The sequence below is a fragment of the Heliconius melpomene genome, chromosome 10 (assembly GCF_056956725.1).
Source record: "Heliconius melpomene rosina isolate 202511_hmr_F chromosome 10, ASM5695672v1, whole genome shotgun sequence".
NCBI lineage: Eukaryota > Metazoa > Arthropoda > Insecta > Lepidoptera > Nymphalidae > Heliconius > Heliconius melpomene.
The window spans coordinates 15,149,375-15,171,456 of record NC_140398.1 but is presented as its reverse complement, the minus strand read 5'-3'; the positions used below and the strand labels follow the sequence as shown (position 1 = coordinate 15,171,456).

The 22,082-nt window shown below is 32.1% G+C and overlaps 3 protein-coding genes across 3 annotated transcripts; all 3 read right to left on the bottom strand.

The window, feature by feature from the left end:
• Positions 1 to 5,736: 5,736 nt before the first annotated feature.
• On the bottom strand, positions 5,737 to 10,434 carry LOC146535885 (uncharacterized). The gene is made up of 4 exons (XM_085191746.1): positions 10,314 to 10,434; positions 6,601 to 6,670; positions 6,432 to 6,462; positions 5,737 to 6,222 (listed from the first exon to the last, which is right to left on the bottom strand). Exons 1-4 carry the CDS (start codon positions 10,360 to 10,362, stop codon positions 6,028 to 6,030), a joined length of 345 nt encoding a protein of 114 aa, XP_085047872.1. The 5' UTR covers positions 10,363 to 10,434; the 3' UTR covers positions 5,737 to 6,027.
• Positions 10,435 to 13,570: 3,136 nt separating this feature from the next.
• On the bottom strand, positions 13,571 to 16,772 carry LOC146535884 (uncharacterized). Its single transcript, XM_085191925.1, has 4 exons — positions 16,662 to 16,772; positions 14,780 to 14,828; positions 14,199 to 14,229; positions 13,571 to 14,005 (listed from the first exon to the last, which is right to left on the bottom strand). The coding sequence occupies exons 1-4, from the start codon at positions 16,708 to 16,710 to the stop codon at positions 13,811 to 13,813; spliced, it is 324 nt and encodes a 107-aa protein (XP_085048051.1). The 5' UTR covers positions 16,711 to 16,772; the 3' UTR covers positions 13,571 to 13,810.
• Positions 16,773 to 18,936: 2,164 nt separating this feature from the next.
• On the bottom strand, positions 18,937 to 20,571 carry LOC146535883 (uncharacterized). Its single transcript, XM_085191194.1, has 4 exons — positions 20,412 to 20,571; positions 19,770 to 19,818; positions 19,603 to 19,633; positions 18,937 to 19,404 (listed from the first exon to the last, which is right to left on the bottom strand). Exons 1-4 carry the CDS (start codon positions 20,458 to 20,460, stop codon positions 19,210 to 19,212), a joined length of 324 nt encoding a protein of 107 aa, XP_085047320.1. The 5' UTR covers positions 20,461 to 20,571; the 3' UTR covers positions 18,937 to 19,209.
• Between the last annotated feature and the right edge of the window lie 1,511 nt (positions 20,572 to 22,082).

Sequence of the window (22,082 nt, the reverse complement as noted above, 5' to 3'; positions counted from 1 at the left end):
TAAATATTTAATTAATAACGTAGGCTTTAGTGTAGAGCTTCTAATTTCAACCAAATGTATCAATAGTCTAAACCTCATGTATATTTATATCTTTTGTGAAATCTTAATTTTATCATTTAATTATATCATCCAACCCAATCTCAGCATTGCTTCAAATAAATCAATATAAATATTTTCTAACGCGTATAAATTCGTCTTGCTCTCAAGTGCTTATTGTTATAGAACGCCTACAGTCATCAATCATTAGTCAAGTTACCTATACATTTTGATTATTTAAATTTATAGTGCGGCAATGTTGTTAACTTTTGTTATAGTTAATTATAATTGTTACTATTGCCAGTAGCAAAAGATTTAATTGACTTTTAATCTCTCGTCCTGTGCTTTTTTTACACATATATTCTTCTCTATTTTCCTCTAGTTGAGTCGGAAGCCTTACCTTCTCCTTTTTATGTAATATTGTATTTTTTCAGCCAAGCTTTGTAATTGCAGTATAGTGTTATAATAAATTTATTCATTAAATTTTCATATCTTATTTCTAAATTGACCGAAGCTTAAACGTCCAGATTTAAAGACAATAGAATGGAATTCTTTAATACAATTAGACTACGTTAGATTAAGGAAAAAGTGAAATAATGTTAGACATTTCCTTATGATATTTTTAGGGTTCCTTAGCCAAATACGGAACCCTTATAATTTCGTCAAAAATTTTCTTTTTCACCTCCTTAAAAAAATATGGATATCATATAGAATTACATGACTTAAAAATACATAAATTCGTATATGAGTAAATTAACAAACTAGCAATATTTACGAATAACTTTAATTAATATGCATTTTAAGATAATAACAATATGTAATATAAGTAGAATAACAATATGAACCCTGACATCATATTTAATACTGTAACCGATAAGATCTGAGATACGTACGTACAGTTTATCTTAGTGTTCATATGTATGTAGGATTGACACAGAAGACAAGTTCAAGGCGAAGGTGAATAAGTGTAACATATTGCATTAAAAAAAAATGTTAAGAAAATAGCTGGAACTATTTGGGTATAATTTCACTTTTTAGTTGTAAACTTTTCTTGCTATATTTATAAATCTTTCAACATTATTGTTTATTATACATACTATTTTAACAGCTATACTTCACGATGAAAGGACAGGAAGTTTCTTACTTAACACAAAGATAAAAAAACTACATCTCCTCTTCAATTTTCTTTCAGCTGCACGCTGTCTTCTTTTATTGACTTTTATTTGAATATTTCCTCATAATAAAACTAAGCGATAAGAATACTATTATGTATATTGTGTACCTACTTTACATAATAATTCGATCATTCAATTAATCATATACGAGCATGCCACTTTTTTCCTTACAATTTGAATTAGTCACCGTTAAAAGTCGTGACGATTTAAACACATCTTACTTAGTTTGATAATATAACACTATATTTTTCTTGAATTTTGTAAGTAATAATTCATTATTTACGTATATATTTCCATTTCTTCGCTCTAATATCAAAACAAAGCGCGGTGTTGAGTTCTGCCACTCAACACGCAATGCCTCGAGAAATTTGGCAGAAAGTGTGCAACGAAGTGTCTTCTTGTCCTCTGCCTATCCTGCTGTTTGCGGGATACAGCGTGAAGATGATTTAATTTTTAAATTTTTAATTTTACAGGTATATTTGATAAATGTGTCAACTGATGATTCACAGTAGAACATAATTACTTGCGGTTCGTAAATTTGTTTTGATATTAATTAACAAATTAGGTATATCCATACTTCGACGTCATCGTGCAGTGCAGTGGGTATTTTGCTTTGTCAAAGACGATAGTTGTACATACGAATCCTTATTTTTAAAAAAAAGTTATAATATACAGTCACTATACAGTCACCTTACATGTCGCTAAAATAAGCGATACCAAAATAACTGACCCCTTCAAATAAATAAAAAATATTTAGTACACGCAATGCCTCCAGAATTCGGCAGAAAGTGGGGAACGGAGTGTCCTAGCACTACGTTCCGTCTGCCTACCGTGCTATGTGCAGAATACAGCGTGAAGCTGATTTAATTTGTTATGAGATATTAATATACTAGAGTGACAGAACTTTCCATGCTAAATATGTGATGCATAGTTGTTACCCAGAATTGAAATAATGATTAGGATTTTTATTACAAAGCCGTGAGGAATGGTCATGTTAAATGCTTTATTTATAAGTATACGTTGATAGAATGAAACGAATTAGATAAGGCAAATTATAAACCTCCATGACTGATTCTAGCTTTGTTTTCAGTGTTAATAGATTTCCATTAAGAATTAAATTGTTTAAACAATTATATAATATATAGTGCATTTTGTATCGTATAATTTTAATTATGAGTATATAATATATATAATTTTAAGACTTGAGATCTTTTGTTTTTGGAAAAGATTTATTTCAATTCGTTTATTGTTTTGATCGCGTTTTTCGTATGAGGACTACGTGGACAACAGAGCTTTTATGCATAGCTTGTGATAAAAAAAATGTTTTACTTGCAGCAAAGCTTACGTTTGTTTTTTTATAAATTGGCTTACCTACAAATAAATTCATAATATTATATTTATTATAATAGCGAATTGTTCGGATATGGAGCTCTCACGCGAAAATTTTGCTGCAAGAAAATTCTATACAAATGGACAAAATAAAATAGGAGAAAACTCTATTTAACGTGAAAGGAGTCATGGCCAATACTAGTATCTACTAGATATATAATAGAAAAATTATTTTAAAACAATTTTTATAATAAAACCAATCGGTAGTTCTATAAGAAGCTTATTAGTCACAATTTAATTAATCAAAATATACAACTAAATTATTATTCGAGACATTTTGAAACAATAATATCTAATGGTTTTTACGAACAAACCAGTTTTCTATCGTCCAAGACATCACAGGAGCACTTTTTGTGACAGCTCAATTAGCATTAGCTAGGTATATTGTGATGTAAATTCTTCGAATTTCCCAACAAGAGACAGGTAGAAGTAACCTATTCCTTTTTTGCGTCCACTAATGGTATTAATAATCTACCAAAGCCGTGTTTGTTATTTTTCATAGCCATTAATCTGGGGAAAACCATTGCATCATGGTACCTTAAAACGATAAGATAACTAGAGGTGGTGTATGCAATATTCTCAATAATAAAATTTATGCTAAATGTTAAATGTAAAATTTGAGGCCAGTCGTGCCGCAGGAGTAATAAATAAGTGTGTGACTGTAACGCGATGATTGTGGGTTCGATCCCCGCTCGACGAAAGTTAAATATTCATTTACATATTTCCATTTCTTCGCTCTGGTGTCGAGGCAAAAAAAAATCCGCCAGTCAACACGCAATGCCTCCAGAATTCGGCAGAAAGTGGGGAACGGAGTGTCTTAACACTAGCTTCCCTCTGCTTATCATGCTGTGTGCGGGATACAGCGTGAAGATGATTTATTTTGTTTTGATTTAATTTACTCTCTCTCACTCAAAGGAGACACTAGATAACTAGAGGTGGTGTAGTGTAATACTTTTAGATTTGTTAGTAATAATTTAAACTATTTATTAGATGTAAAATTAAATTAGGACTGCATCGAGTTAAGAATGTACCTACATGCGTAGTTAGAAGCCAAGTCATATGAAAAAGATGCGCAATAAATACCTTCTACGCATCTGTTACATTTGTTACACATTAGGTTACATATACGAGTACGGATCAATTTATGATGACACGTGGTGAAAATTGCATTTTCCGTGGTCATGATGGGCATGGGCAAATTCTATTAAATGGTGGTGGTTCCTAGCGTGGGTTAGAAATTAAGAACTACGAGCTTTGCGTCCTTCTAATGAAAGTACATTTTTACCATATCATATCAATATTATGGTCTTTCTCCATAAAACCCGATGAATATTTGTGATATTTTTTCTCAATAAAATTATTAATTGGCTAGTATGAAATATCTGCATTTTATCTTGATTAAATATACAGTTAAAATCTCTATATTTTGTCTATTTATATTTTTATGTATCTTAATTTTTATTTCAAATAATGTATTATTTGAACCACTGCGTTCAGTTTCGGCAGTCAACACGGAAGGTTTTGAAATTTCGGCGAAAAATTAGAACTCCAGTTCTATTCTGGTCCCAACAATAGGTTCCGTCTTCCTACTCTACTATACACAGAATACAGGTTTAAATAATATTCTTAAATATGACAAAATGAATACTATCTCCAGTATTAGAAATAGTAAAATTAGAATTAAATTATTAATTTAGGTATCCATATTAATATATTAATCTCGACATCAGTATTTGCACTTAGACGCGCCCAGCAGTTAATTATACGCAATTAATCTCACCAACGTGCTCCACGATCCGAAACGAAACATCACGACCATCAAACCGGATCAGTCCATACCTAACTAAACATTAGTAAATAGCATTTTTAGATCACTTCGATATTTATAGTCTTTTTATTATGGCGGTATGAGATAGAAAAGGAATATATTTATTTCTTTCTTATATTGTAGAGTGATTTATAGGTATAATTTTATTTTTATAGTCTATAATTTAAAGTCAAATAGCAATCAATTATAATGACAATATTGCATTATAAATAAAATATTTGTTTGCTTCAAAATTAGATATTAACCCTAGTAAAAGTAAAGCATCTTCTTCTTCTTCCGACTACAAGATCTCCAAATAATAATTTTAAAATAAGATGCAAGATAGATGTAGTACAACTTAGTTAATTTTTATCCAATCCAATGCTATTTACTTTGTGTATAAAGACACATATTTACACTTATGCTATTAAATTTGTTAAGGCGCTAGAAGCATTTTTTTTATCTTCACGCTTTATCCACCATGTAGCAGGGTAAGCAGAGGAAGCCTAGTAAATAACGTGATATTTCAATTTTTCCATTTCGTAAACTAGGTGACGCAAACAGACATAAACATAGAAATGGACGACAGTTAATAAAACACAAATACATGTGTAAATTTCTGTATAAATTTGAATTTGGAATTCCTAACGAAATGAAGGAAATTTGTGATTTAAGTGGCCAGTACGACAAAACGCCAATTTCATTTGTAAGGACCTAATATTATAATTGATCGCTGTCTTTCTATGAAAGAAATATGAGAAACTCTATTATACTTTTATATTATACTTTTACATGTATCGATATAATAAACAATGATTTTTAATTTTATCGTCTGTTCGTCTGTACGATGTTACACGTTAATCTCAGAAACGGCTTAACCACCAAACATTAGTTACAAACTTTAGTTTTCAATGCATGGATAATTGGTAAAGTAGTTCAGATGAGTAAACGAATATCTATGTAGCTTAAGCGGGCGAATCTGCAAGAGGTTCGTTAGTATTAATACTAATACTACTATATATATCAACAACTGTCTGAGAGACTGACAACACGTTAACTAAAGAGTATTAGGTTTATGAACACATACGGGCTGTATATGGCCTAGAAATGCCTCTGTCTAATACAGACGTTTTACCAAAATAAAGACATTTAAAAGGAAAAATAGTCTAGGTCGAGAAAAAGGATAATAAATATTATAGGTCAGACTAAATAATGTTACAAATAAAAACAACAAAATAATTTATAAATATAGATTTTGTTAAGGAAAAGATGAGTAAAAATAAAACTCGTTATTACCTAGTTATAAGCAATTTAATTGATAATGCAATACTATTAACAATGATGAATAAGTTATTAATATACCTAAGACAAATATCAGATCTTTGTCTTAGATACAAAGTAGTATAGCTTAGCACTAGGTATTTTATATATTTTTTTGATATGCTTTTATTATTCTTTTACTACTACAATATAATTATGTACATCTACAATTTAAATAACTAATAACGAACAAAATTATTACTCTCATCATTTACATATTTATTCTACACAATTGACACACCATTCCATTTAATACTTTGCTAATTGTTTTTTTTCTAACTGTGAAGCTTCTAAACAAATTTAGGGAGTAAATGCTGTTTTCGTTATTTTTCCGTCGTTGTTGACTACTTGTAAGCCTTGACCATGTTCAGAAATTTTACCGTTGTCGTTGGTCCATTCTTTGAAGGTAGAAACGGCTTCTCCGTACACATGAGTGTTGCCATCTGGCTGTTTGAGGTCCTCTACATTGGTATTGGCAATTAATGCGACCGCAGGCTAAATTGAAAATATCAAATTAATTATATATATTTATATTAAAATTTGTTTTAAATTACGTCCACTGTACTTGTGACTTATTTATTTAAACTTTTTAGCCAAGTTTTATATATAGTTGTATCATTGATTCGAACAGTAAAGCTGAATTTATACTCAATTTGCAAAGTTATTATGTAACATATAAAAAATATTCAAAAAATAATACATACCCCCCAGCCACCCTGGATGTGCTGTTTAAGCCTGTAAATGGATAGAAAAACAAAATTTAAAAATTAACTATGGTAGGTTAGTAGGTAAATAAGTTAATTATGAAGATTTGGATTTTTTAACAGATTTTGATTTGATTTGTTAGCATAACTTATGATTTAATAGACTTACAGAGCTTGAAAAGCATCCCAATTTCCACTTTTCGCCGCTGCTGCTAAATCTCTAGCTACTGACGGTGAACCTGAAAATAGAGTGCAATAAATATAGAAAATATGATGAAAAACTAAAACTTAATAGAACCTCACTACACATGTAGTCTATGTTAGAAATGAAGAAAGCCTTTGTTTATATTCCATCTCTACGTCCATAGAATATTAAACCTGAAATTTTGTAAAATGTTAGAATATTATTCTTAACTTTTGTAGCATTTGTTTCGTTTACGCTAAGCTTATGTTATCTTATGGCCTAAGATCCCATTGCTTAAATCTGCAGGTATCTGTTTTTTTAATGAAACAATGCCATTTTCTTTCAAATGATGTGGGATTCGTATAAAAAAGTGAGTGTAATTTTCTCCAAAATACGCAATACCATAAATTTAATTAAATGTGATTGCGGCAGGATGCTTCTAGGCAACCCTAGTTTAATAATAATAATAATAATAATAATAAAACTCTTTATTTCACACCATAATACATAGCATAAATTAAAATTAACAATAGCTTATAAAATAATAAAATGTGAAAAAGGCGGCCTTATCACTAAAAGTGATCTCTTCCAGGCAACCGAATTATAGGAATAGATAGAGGGGTGCGGGCATAGTGCGTGGGAAAAATAATTATGACAATACGCGAAAATAAAAACGATATATATATATATATATATATATATAATTATATACACACATAACATATATATAAATATATATACTAGAAATATATAAAAATAGAGTATAATACATATAATGCATAAATATAATAATTCATATACATAAATATTCATAAATATATAATAATGATACACTACAATTAGAGAGATAGATAATAGTTTTTTACTTTATATTTAAATGCTCTTATAGACTTAGACTGCCTTATAGTACGTGGAAGGGCATTCCATAGTTTCGCTGCTTGTACCGTGAACGATTCACTGTAACAACGAGTATGGCACAAAGGTATCTCCAGCACATTATCTTTTTGGGAGCGGAGACTTAGTGGAAGACGGGAGTTGGAACCGAGAAAGGAAAAACGCTGCTTAAGGTAGGTTGGAGTTTCAGGATGGAACAGGATAGAGTAGAGAAGAGAAAGAGTGTGCAGATTTCGGCGGTCTTTAATAGGAAGCCAGCCAAGTCGAGTACGATACTCACTGACATGATCGAACTTCTTCAGTCCGAAAATGAATCTAATAACCAGGTTTTGGAGGCGTTCCAACTTGTTAAGCAGTTGCTGCGATAAATCCAGGTAACAGGTGTCTGCATAATCTAGGATAGGTAGCAAAAGTGAGTGGGCTAGGGTTATTTTAGTTTTGATTGGCAGAATATTTTTCCATCTTTTTAACCTACCTATAGCGCAGTACAACTTGCGGCTCAACTTAGAAACTTGAGGAGCCCAGGAGAGACTGCTGTCCACCATGATACCTAGATTTTTGACAGTGCAACAGTATTCCAAATTACAGGTGTCGAAGACTGTAGGAGGAAGGGTAGGAAAATTGATCTTGGATAGTTGTCTAGGATTGCCGAGAACACACACTTGAGACTTTTTAGGATTTATAGATAAACCGTAAGACTTGCTCCAGGTACTAATTGTTAGCAGGTTGGAATTAATTAGACTAATAGCCCTCGCAATGTCTTGTACGTCCGTGGTTGTATAAATCTGTAAGTCATCAGCGTATAAGTGAAAAGGCAAGGATAATAGCTTGGTGACGGAATTTATGAAGATGGAGAAAAGTAAAGGAGAAAGTACTCCACCCTGGGGAACACCAGCATTAAGGCGGCAAACAGATGACAGTTTTTCATTTAAACGAATGTACTGCTCTCGATCATGTAGATAGGAATAAAACCATTCAATAGCCTCTGATGAAATATTAATAGACTTTAGAACAGCTAAAAGGATTTCGAAATCTACTGTATTAAAAGCGTTAGAAAAGTCTAAGAGAGCGAGGATAGTTACTTGTCGATTATCGATTCCATATCTTATATCATCATTGACTTTATTGAGCGCAGTGACAGTGCTGTGACCAGGGCGGAAACCAGACTGGAAGGGAGATAGGATATGATTTTTGGTAAGGAAGGAGGAGAGTTGTTCGTGGACTATACGTTCTAGTATTTTGGACAGGAACGGGAGGATAGAGATCGGGCGATAGTCTGTAAAGGAAGTGGGGCTAGACACTTTACTTTTAATCTATTCAACTATCAGCTATCATTCTTAAATATAAGTTTCATTAAAAAAACATACAGATTTAAGCACTGGGATCTCGATCTATTATCTTATATTACAGCATCTTTACGGAACATAAAAAAAGGAATATATCAAAATCTAGTTATAACAGTTGACCATTTCGCTTGAGGTCATATCACGTTCACCGTGACATATCCCACGACACTACGAGCACACAAACTAATCAAACAATTATTGATGTTTTAGGTGCCTTATGATTTTTATTCAAGTCGTTTATCTCGTTTTTTTTACTATTCGAGTTTTTTTTTAAACAATTCTCTGTAGTAGTAGTGCGAATCAAAAGAGTTGCTTGTTTATCAATTTTAAAGTGACATCCTATAACCTTGTAACTAAAGGCGTAGAAAAATATTGAATTAACAACTGATACTATAATTTAATTTATTCATATCAACAGAATTTAAATATATTTTGAAATATTTATTTAAATTTATATTTCAATTTCTTCGCTGTGGTGTTTTGGATAAGCGCGGCGTTGAGTTCTGCCACTCAACACGCAATGCCTCTAGAATTCGGCAGAAAGTGAGGAACGGAGTGTCTTAATACTAGGTTCCTTCTGCCTCCCCTGCTGTGTGGGGGATACTGCGTGAAGCTGATGATTTAGAATTTAAAATAATACAGAACTACGCATGTATTGAAATACTAATAAAAATAACCTTCTTTAATGACGTCGGTTAAAAAAAATGTGACAATATTAATTTGTTGCGAAGATAATATTACATTTAATAATTATTATTGTTCAAAAAACTTAACTTAAAAATTTAAGCTTATGTATTTTTTCAGCGATATCTCTAAAATTACTAAAAATTTGCAATAAAGTTTTGTAAAAATAATGGCAAATAAGGTCATTCTAAGTGTTATACCTAATAATACTAAAATCAAGATCCTTGACGGCACATTTTTTAGTATGCTTAATTTATTCAGCTCGTGTTATGGTCTTTTAGTTACAAAAGTTTTACTTTTGATGACGTAAATATTTTTGTAACTCTTATTATTTTCACTGTAACGTTAGCTGTTCAGCGAAGTATAGGTAAAATGAACACAAAATTAAAGAATTTTCTAATATATACATTTAAAAATGCTCAAAACAATTTTTATCACAGTCCAGAGGAGTCCTTAATTTTGGAACTATTATTTTTGGAAAAAAATGCTTTTGGAGAAAATTAAATCGATATAGACAATTTTGAACAGACTAACTAACTAAAGTCACCATGAGGGAAATAATGAAAAGAGCTTGGTTTTGGTCATAACATACTGATAGAATTCTGCAATACTTAAATAAAGCCGCTAAAACAATAATATTAATGTAGGTTTTTTACTCTAGGCAGTCCTAGTCCTAGGCACTCCTATTCTGTTCTAACTCTGCCTACACGGCAGAGAATAGTGTCAAAACACTTCATTCTATCTATTTTGTAAAATTATAGCCTACTAACCTACCTTCGATAACAACCGCAGTCGCAACCAACAAGAGCACAAGTTTAAACATCTTTAAATGATTTAATAAGATAAAACTTAAACTCGTATTAAACGTTGCTCAACCGGCGGTAGTATGACTTCGAATGCCTGAACTCCGAAGGATACGCTTTATATTATACTTCATTTAACGCCTTCAAAGCTATGGCTGTTCTCACAAGAATAGACATATAATATACAATTCTTTTGTACGAAAATGTCGCAAATAGTTATTGATTTTGGGGCTTTTGACGTGACATATGAGAACCATTTGTTTTTCAGTTGTTATTTTTTTTTTGGTTGATAATTACGTGTATGATTGGGCTAATTTTAATACGCCTACTGCGTATCTGATGTTGTATTATTTAATATATTTCATTTGAAAAAATAGTGACCAGTTTTTCATAATATAGGCATTTTAACTTAAATTTGAACAACATTAATTTGTATCCTTCAGAACATAAGATGAAACATCCTACTGTACAATATATAGTGTAAGATATAAAAAAAAATATATATTTTATTATACATATTGTAATTTGTACATATTTTTATATATTATGGCCTTGTGGCACGTTGCAGTTTACTAGATAATTAAAAAAAACCCTTATTTATTTAATGTAATGAATTGGTAACATTTTTTGACGTATATTGAAAAGTATAGTCTGATATTACTATAGCTGTCCTGTAAGTCATCAAAGCCCATGTGACAGGTATTGTACTAAGATTACCGTCGGTCACGCTTGTCTACCCCATGAGATCACGTATACCTTCATATATTTGTTTTTCACTGAACAATTTTTGAAAATACATTATAGAATCGATAGGAATAAATTATATCATCTTTCGATTATAAAACGTTTATCTTTTTAGGATTCCATACCTCTTAAAGAAAAAGGGAACCCTTATAAGATTATTAAAGATATTACTTTGATGTTCGTCCGTCCGTCTATCTGTCTGTCTGTCAAGAGCCTTTATCTCAGGAACGCTTGAAAAAAATATGTGTCAGTTTCTATCACAGAAACACGTATTACAAACGTAAACACGCTGCTAATTTAAGTCAGGTATCAGAAGAAAGGGGTAAACTAAGCTTAAATTTCAGATAAAGCTCGGTACCTCAGATTTTGTACGGTACCTTCAGTGGGCGAGCACGACTCGCACTTGTCCGTTTTTTTCTTTTGCAAAATAGAATGAAATTTTCGCATCTCTTTTTATTATCCATTTTTGACATATGCAGCCTATATAGCCATCCTCAATCAATTCGAACCAGTAGTTCCTGAGCGCGTGTAATAAACTTTTTAGCTTTGTAATCAACACATTTAATAAAATCGTAACTGGTCGTAGTCTTTACATGGAAGACATGAGATAATCTATTATACCCTTATGATGTAATATCAATACATGTATCAATGTAATAAGCCCAAAAAATATTAATTTCATTTTTTTTGTCTGTTTGTCTGTGTTTGTGCATGCTAATAGGTCGAGATCCCAGTGCAAAAATTTGCGGCTATCTGATTTTAATGAAACTTATTTTTAAGAATGATACATGATAGTAGAATAGATGACACCAGGTTTACCTAGAAAAATCGTGCCGCAATCACTTTTAATTAAATTTATAGTAATTTGTTTTAGTTGAAAAATCGCCCTTATATGTTTTTGTCGTGAATTCAACGTTATTTGAAAGAAAATCGCATAAAGAATTGCAAAAACAATGGTTGCCACCTCTCCGTCTGTCGCAACCTCAGGGTTGCCAGGATTAAATAGATCGTAAAAGATGTTGATAACTTGGACTCTTGTGTTTTTTTGCAATTTGCATTCAATTCTTACAAATATTAGTCTTCTGGGGTAGTAATTACATTATGGTTTCTTAATATAATGAAGGGTGACCACGGGTATTTTTTTACTAATATTCATTAAGAAAATATGTATTAATTTTACAATGCGAAAAACTTTTATGGAATATAACATTTCAATAAACTCTCTCTCTTTCTCTCTTCGTATTCTGCTCGTTTCCTTTAAATTATTATATATTATTATATATTATAAACAAAACTAATTGTGCAAAAATGAATTCAAAGAAATTCAGACAATAATGCCTACTAATAAACGCTATTTAGGGTTTTTTAATTGAATTCTACGATTAATCACTCCAAAAGTGTAAACTATATGTTATTATTTCGCACAGTACTACGTGGCTGCCTGTGAGTGTGAGCTCAAGGGAGGGAGCCGCTTGTTTTTTCTCGATCATGAGGTTAATGCTGTTAACCCTACTGGCTAAAGTGAAGCCGCTAGTGACTCGCTAATCTATCTATATATATATATAAAAAGACTTGTCCTCACTGACTGAGGTAAGACGCACGCACAGCCGTAACTGCTGATGGGAGAAACGTGAAATTTGGACAGATGTTTACTTTCGTAATCTGGACATCCACTAAGAAGGGATTTTGAAAAATTTTAACCCTAAAGGGGTAAAATAGGGGTTGAAAGTTTGCATGGAAAAATCTTTAAATCGCCACCGATTTTTATAAAATTTGAAATTTAGACTCTTAAAAATATTTCATTGAACACATGTTTCGTGGTTTATTTTAATTCACCCCTAAGGGTGCAAATAAGCGGGCGAAGCTGCGCGCGTCCGCTAGTATTAGTATACGAGTATATTTCAACAATTGGCCGAGAGTTAAATAGAGACTTTATTTTATCTCTAATTTCCTAACCCAAAGATTGTCTAGTAGAAATCGCTGAATAACGATATAATAAGACCGCCTTTTGTGTGTCAATTGGCTTTTTTTTTTGGATTTTATACATTTTATTTTTCCTAATGAGGAATTGTGCAAAAGAAAGTGTAAATAAATAAATAGAGGGCGCTAGGGTAATGATTGTACACGAGCGCTATATGGGCTAGAGATGCCTCTGTCTAAACCAGTTACTTTACAAAAAGCAAAGAAATTTTATTAAAAGGTAAAAAAAGTCTAGGTCGAGAAAAAGGATAAAAATTTTAGGTCATAAAACGTGTAAATGTAATAAATAAAATACTCAAATATTATAATTAAGAGAAGATCTAATAAAAAGAACAAAATAATTTATAAATATAGGCTTTGTGAATAGAAAAAGATGAGTAAAAATAAAACTCGTTATTACCTAGTTATAAGCAATTTAATTGATAATGGAATACTATTAACAATGATTATAATAAGTTTTTAGTATACCTAAGACAAACATCAGAGAAGTCTGTGTCTTGGAGACAAAGTAGTATAGCTTACCACTAGGTATTTTATATATTTTTTTGATATGCTTTTATTATTCTTTTACTACTACAATACAATTATGTACATCTACATTTTAAATAACTAATAACGAATGAAATTATTATTTTCATTTACATAATATCTATTCTACACAATTGACACACCATTCCGTTTAATACTTTGCAAATAGTTTTTTCTTTATTATTGCCTTGATAACTGTGAAGCTTCTATATAATTTTAAGGAGTAAATGCTGTTTTCGTGATTTTACCGTCGTTGTCGACTACTTGTAAGCCTCCACTATGTTCAGAAATTTTGCCATTGTCATTGGTCCATTGTTTGAAGGTAGAAACGGATTCCCCAAATACATGAGAGTTGCCATCTGGTTGCTGAAGGTTGTCGGCATTGGCATTGGAAAATGACGCTACTGCCGACTGAAATTTTAAATTACATATTAATATATTTATACAAGAGATTTTTTTAAGTTCACATTAAATTATTAAAATTTATACTAAATTTATTAAAATTTATACTAAATTTATTTATACTAAATTTATTAAAAATTTATACAAAGTAAGTAAATTTGCAATGTTATATATAAAAAAATATTTAAAAAATAGTACATACCCCCCAGCCACCTTGAGTTGGCTGTTCAAACCTGCAAATTAATAGAAAAACTAAATTTAAAATGTAATGTTAATCTATACTATTACTATATACTATAATATAATAAAGCGGAAGAGTTTGTTTGTTTGTTTGTTTGTTTGTTTGTTTGAACGCTAAGATCTCTGGATCTACTGGTCCGATTTACTATGTTTTTGTTTTGTATGAAAGCTGCATTCTTCAGAAGTGCTATAGGCTATATAATATTACATTACACATATGTACTAATAAATTAAAATACTTTCTAATTTGACATGCAATTTATTCTGCCATGTTAATAACAACCGTCGTCGCTACGCAACCGCGTTCGTTATCGCGTCATTTTGATATTCATCCTTATGAAAATAAATATAATAGTCACTTTTAGCATTTAATTTAGATTGAAATTATATTTCTATAGAAATTATATTCTCATATTTCAAGCAGGCGTAGCCGCGTCCGGGTCCGCTAGTGTAATTATATTAAGTAAATTATAAAGCTTAAAATTTTTTTGAAATGTTTTGACTTCAATTTTTTTTGCATAACTTATGATTTAGTCAACTTACAGAGCTCGAAAAGCGCCTGCTGCTGAGTCTCTAACTACTGCCGGTGAACCTGAAAATAGAGTACAGTAAAAATTGAAAATATGATGAAAACTATAACTTAATCGAACCTCACTACATCGTCTATGTCAGAAATAAAGAAGAAAGTCATTGTTTTCATTTTATCTCTACCTACGTAGAATTTTTAAACAAAAATTTTGTAAAATATTGATAATTTATATATTATTAATTTTTAAAGCATTTCTTTCTTCTATGCTAAGCTGTCATATCATATTACATATTTCGTAGTACAGGGTGAGTCATATTGAACTTTCCGATTTCAATAAGGTGTGTATTAAAAACAAAGCGACATGCAGTAAAAATTATTTTATTGTTTGAAAGCACATAACATGCAGTTTTAATTTAGTTGGTTTTAAAAATGATATCCTGTAAATGTCTACCTCCATTGACCACACACTGCTGAAGCCTTTCCCGGAAGTTGTCCATTACTCGTCGAGTCATATTCAGCGGAATAGCATTGATTTCTTCCGTGATTGCAGCCTTCAGTTCATCGATGGTTCGGGGACGATGCGTGTACACCTTTTCCTTCAGGTAACCCCAGAGAAAGAAATCGCAGGGGGTTAAATCAGGTGATCTCGGCGGCCACCCAACGTCACCTCGCAAAGAAATGAGATGACCGGGAAACATTTGTCGCAGGATTTCCATTGAACGCCTGGATGTATGGGCTGTAGCACCATCTTGTTGGAACCAGATGTTATCGTTGTCATGATTCTGCGTTAATTCCTCCAATTTCGGTTTCAGAAAAGTTTCAAGCATGTCGCAATACCGAGCAGAGGTAACTGTGACGACTTGACCATCTTCTTCAAAAAAATAGGGACCCCACACACCAAACTCTGCAATAGCGCACCACACTGTCACTCGAGGGCTGTGAAGTGGTCGTTCGTGTAGGTTTCGTGGGTTATTCTCAGCCCAGTATCGAAAATTCTGTTTGTTGACAGTTCCGGCGAGGTGAAAATGTGCCTCATCACTGAAGATCAAAACAGCAGTGCGGGGGATCTGCTGAATGTCGCGGCATAAATTTGTTCGTGTGTCTAAGTCTCTAACTGTTAATTCTTGCACTACCTGAATCTTGTATGGGTGAAATTTAAGGTCTCTATGCAGTATTCTGCGGACACTACTGAAAGATAATCCTAGTGAAGCGGCATGTTTCCGAACAGAACGCCGAGGGGATTGTTGAATTGAAGCCCGCACTCTATCCACGTTTTCCGCTGACGTTGACGTCCTAATTCGGCCTTGTGGTCTTGTTTTTAATGCTGATGATGTTGCTCTAAAATTTGATACCCAATTTCTGATTGTTGGTCCAGTGGGAATGGGATCACGTCGACCAATAGCAAAATGTAAACGGAACGCACGCTGTGTTGTGATCACGGAGCCGCCATTTTTAATAAACTCTTCAACTACGAACGCACGATGTTGTCCCGACCAAGCCATTGCTCACACTAAAACTGCATGTCATGGCGCGTCTAATGACACCATCCCCACCCTTCTACTCCTTCCCTTCTTCGTGCAACGTCCTTCCAAAACCGGAAAGTTCAATATGACTCACCCTGTATCTTTACGGAACATAAAAAAAGGAATATATCAAAATATAATGCTATATCCTGCACCCAGCATGGTAAGCAAAGAGAACCTAGTGTTAACACACTCCGTTCTCCACTTTCCGCAGAATTCTGGAAGCATTGCGTATCGAGTGGCGTAACTTAACGCCACGCTTTCCCTCGACATCAGAGAAATGAAAATATAAATAGTAAAAAAGTATTTACAAGTGACTTCTTGTACATGAATACTGCACTCCTATTATGTTAAACTTATAAACTTCACCTACCTTCGATAACAACCGCAGTCGCAACCAACAAGAGCACAATTTTAAACATCTTTAAGTAATTTAATAAGATAAAACTTAAACTCGTATTAAACGTTGCTCAACCGGCGGTAGTATAACTTCGAATGCCTGAACTCCGAAGGATACGCTTTATATTATATGCCATTTAACGCCTTCAAAGCTATGGCTGTTCTCACAACAATAGACACATAGTATACAATTCTTTTGTACGAAAATGTCGCAAATAGTTATTGATTTTGGAGCTTTTGACGTGACATATGAGAACCATTTGTTTTTCAGTTGTTATTTTTTTTTTGCTTGATAATTACGTGTATGATTGGGCTAATTTTAATACGCAGTAAAATATAATGTGTGATGTTGTTTTATTTAAAATATTTCATTTGAAAAAATAGTGACCAGTTTTTCACAATGTAGGCATTTTAGCTTAAATTTGAACAACATCAATTTATATCCTTGAGAACATAAGATGAAACATCCCACTGTAGGATGTTATTAGTTACACTTATTAATTTAACGTAATGAATTGGTAACATTTTTTGACGTATATTGAAAAGTACAGCTTGATATTACTATAGCCCTGTCCTGTAAGTCATCAAAGACGATGTGACAGGTATTATACTAAGATTACACGTCGCGTCACGCTTGTCTACCCCATGAGATCTTGTATACCTTCATATTTTTGTTTTTCACTAAACAATTTTTGAAAATACATTTTAGAATCGGTAGGAATAAATTATATCATCTTTCGATTATAAAGCGTTTATCTTTTTAGGGTTCCGTACCTCTTAAGGAAAAAAGGGACCCTTATAAGATCACTTTGTTTTTTTCTTAAAATATATATCTGTTTCTATCGCAACGCGTATTACAAACGTAAAAACCCTTCTAATTTAAGTCAGGTATCAGGAGAAAGGGGTAAGCTAAGCTTAAATTTCAGATAAAGCTCGGGACCTCAGATTTTGTACGGAACCCTTGGTGGGCGAGCCCGACCCGCACTTGTCTCTTTTTTTTCTTTGAAAATGAAATCTCTTTTCATTATCCATTTTTGACATATGTAGGTATACAGGCTACAGCCTGTATCAATTCAAACCAGTAGTTCCTGAGCGCGTGTTATAAACTTTTTAGCTTTGTAATCAACACATTTAATAAAATTGTAACTGATCGTAGTCTTTACATGGAAGACATGAGATACGAGTATTCTATTATAACCCTTATGATGTAATGTCTATGAATGTATGAATGTAATATACCCAAAAAATAATAATTTTAATTTTTATGTCTATATGTCTGTGCTGTGAACGATAATAGGTCGAGATCCCAGTGCATAGATCTGCAGGTATCAGTTTTTTTTTAAGAAACTTATTTTTAAGAATAATACATGATAATAGGATAGATTACTCCAGGTTTGCCTAAAAAAATCGTGCCGCAATCACCTTTAATTTAATTTATAGTAATTTGTTTTTGTTGAAAAATTGCACTCATATGTTTTTTTATGTGAACGTAACATCATTTGAAAGAAAATCGCATAAAGAATTGCAAAAAGAATGGTTGCCACTTCTCAGTCTGCTGCAACCCGAGGGTGGCCAGGATTAAACAGGTCACGTAATGTCGATAATTTGCACGGGAAGAGGGTACTCTGTCCCTGAAGAAATGTAAGCACTACGTGGCTGCCTGTGAGGAGCTTAACCCTACTTTCTCATGGACACGCGGCGATGCGCGGCTTGAGATTGTAACAAATTAATGTTGTTGTTTACATGACCGCGGGTCGCCGCGCGGCGACGCGCGGTGTTAGATCTACTATTCTGTATAGACCTGTTCAGTTGACCCGCGCGGCACCACGCGTCCATGTGAACGTAGGGTAAGGGAGTGAAGACGCTAGTGACTCGCTAATATTAATAAACGAGTATATTTCAACAATTGACCCCGCCGCAAATAGAGGGCGCTAGGGTAAGGAATGAACACGGGCGCTATATGGGCTAGAGATGCCTCTGTCTAAACCAGTTGCTTTGCAAAAAACAAAGAAATTTAAAAGGTAAAAATAGACTAGGTCAAGAAAAGGATAAAAATTTTAGGTCATAAAACAAAATATGTAATAAATAAAATACTCAAATATTATAATTAAGAGAAGATCTTATAAAAAGAACAAAATAATTTATATATAGACTTTGTTAAGAAAAAGATGAATAAAAATAAAACTCGTCATTACCTAGTTATAAGCAATTTAATTGATAGTGCAATACCATTAACAATGATCGTTATTAATAGAATACAAACATCAGAAAAGTCTTGGAGACAAAGTAGTATAGCTTAGCACTAGGTATTTTATATATTTTTTTGATATGCTTTTATTATTCTTTTACTACTACAATACAATTAAGTACATCTACATTTTAAATAACTAATAACGAATGAAATTATTATTTTCATTTACATAATATCTATTCTACACAATTGACACACCATTCCATTTAATACTTTGCAAATAGTTTTTTCTTTATTATTGCCTTGATAACTGTGAAGCTTCTATATAATTTTAAGGAGTAAATGCTGTTTTCGTGATTTTACCGTCGTTGTCGACTACTTGTAAGCCTCCACTATGTTCAGAAATTTTGCCATTGTCATTGGTCCATTGTTTGAAGGTAGAAACGGATTCCCCAAATACATGAGAGTTGCCATCTGGTTGCTGAAGGTTGTCGGCATTGGCATTGGAAAATGACGCTACTGCCGACTGAAATTTTCAATTACATATTAATATATTTATACAAGAGAAATTTTTAAGTTCACATTAAATTATTAAAATTTATACTAAATTTATTAAAATTATTAAAATTTATACTAAATTTATACTAAATTTATTAAAAATTTATACAAAGTAAGTAAATTTGCAATGTTATATATAAAAAAATATTTAAAAAATAGTACATACCCCCCAGCCACCTTGAGTTGGCTGTTCAAACCTGCAAATTAATAGAAAAGCTAAATTTAAAATGTAATGTGAATGTAATTATATTAAGTAAATTATAAAGCTTAAAATTTTTTAGAAATGTTTTGACTTCAATTTTTTTTGCATAACTTATGATTTAGTCAACTTACAGAGCTTGAAAAGCGCCTGCTGCTGAGTCTCTAACTACTGCCGGTGAACCTGAAAATAGAGTACAGTAAATATAGAAAATATGATGAAAACTATAACTTAATCGAACCTCACTACATCGTCTATGTCAGAAATAAAGAAGAAAGTCTTTGTTTTTATTTTATCTCTACCTACGTAGAATATTTAAACTAAAATTTTGTAAAATATTGATAAATTATATATTATTAATTTTTAAAGCATATCTTTCTTCTATGCTAAGCTGTCATATCATATTACATAATTTTCATAGTATCTTTACGGAGCATAAAAAAAGGAATATATCAAAATATAATGCTATATCCTGCACACAGCATGGTAAGCAAAGAGAACCTAGTGTTAACACTAGGTTAACACTAGTGTTCACACACTCCGTTCTCCACTTTCCGCAGAATTCTGGAAGCATTGCGTATCGAGTGGCGTAACTCAACGCCACGCTTTCCCTCGACATCAGAGAAATGAAAATATAAATAGTAAAAAAGTATTTACAAGTGACTTCTTGTACATGAATACTGCACTCCTATTATGTTAAACTTATAAACTTCACCTACACGACAGAGTTTAATGTCAAAACACTCTATTCTTCACTCTGTATTTTGAAAACCTACCTTCGATAACAACCGCAGTCGCAACCAACAAGAGCACAATTTTGAACATCTTTAAGTAATTTAATAAGATAAAACTTAAAACTCGTATTCAACGTTGCTCAACGGACGATAGTAAAACTTCGAATGCCTGAACTCCGAAGGATACGCTTTATATTATATGTCATTTAACGCCTTCAAAGCTATGGCTATTCTCACAACAATAGACATATAATATACAATTCTTTTGTACGAAAATGTCGCAAATAGTTATTGATTCCGGGAATTTGACGTGACATATGAGAACCATTTGTTTTTCTGTTGTTATAATTTTTTTGGTTGCTATTTACATGTATGATTGGGCTAATTTAAATGGGCAGTAAAATATGATGTGAGGTATAGTTATATTTAAATTATTTCATATGAAAAATTTGTGACGATTTTTTCATAATATAGGTTTTAATTTAAAGAACAATATGAACTTAAATTTGAAACCTTGAACATACATGAAATACATTCTACTGCTCTAGAATGACAATGGTAATTAGAATTTCCATAAGAATGTTTTCTTAAAAATATGTAATGAAAACTAGGTAAATGATTTGTGAAGGAAGTAGGTACGTGTCTGTGTCGTCGATGTCTGACGGGTCGCAAATTCAAATATAAATTTATGTTAAAGTTTAATAATATTTTAATTACTTGTAAATGTAAAGTTATCAATTCATCAAAAATGTTTCTAGTTTGTTATTATTACAAGCAAGAGTGAGAGAAAGTCCTGCCGCCGAGACTGACGAAAGAGATTGCTGGGAACCTGTAATTCCGGCCAGTAGCAGTCAACGAGTTATTATGCATCCAAAATTGGCCGTTGCCTACATCTGCCACTCCATGAGTCCCCATTGCCGCTTTGTACTTGAACTAGTATGTAGAGAGATAATCTCCTTATAATGGAAAGGAGCTTGGACAGTGAAAGTAAATGCTGAACCCACACTTGGATCGCAAATTCAGCCTCTGCTGCGAGCTTTCCTTGCAACGTGTTGAGCCAGGTAAATACATTTAACGTTACGTAGTTTATTTCTTCAGTAAAAAAAACGCTAAACTGTAAGATATAACTGAGTAGATACGCTCTTAACAAAAGTTATTGAACATGATGAGCATTTAGTATTGATATACATATACAAATTGAAGACTTGGAACATCTGATGAACAAAAATAAGGTTCCAGCGAAACTATAAGAAATAATAAAATACCACTTTTACAAAAGTAGTTCAGCATAATAGACATTTTCTATTGACATATAAAAAATGAAGATCTAGAAGTGGAATATGTGCTGAATAACCACCAGACCAACTAAATTATAAGAAATAATAAAAACGGCCCTAAGCGAGACTTGTTAAGTATGGTGGGCAATTTTAAGTTAAATTAATAAATAAAAATAATTGAAAATAATTTAAGCCATCTTGCCACTGTGGGAAGTTTAAATAAAATTGGTATGGTTAAATATAATTGGTATATGGTTATGAATTTGGCAAGGGCCATAAAGTCTACACAAACGAAGTCGCAGGCGGCCACTAGTTAACAATAATATGTCGTTTTTTGAAACTGCAATAGTCATGAGCATTTTATTCTTTATATTTTTTACGTTTTCCCATGTTTTTTTTATACAGGTCTATATTTGTAATATTGTAATATATTGTC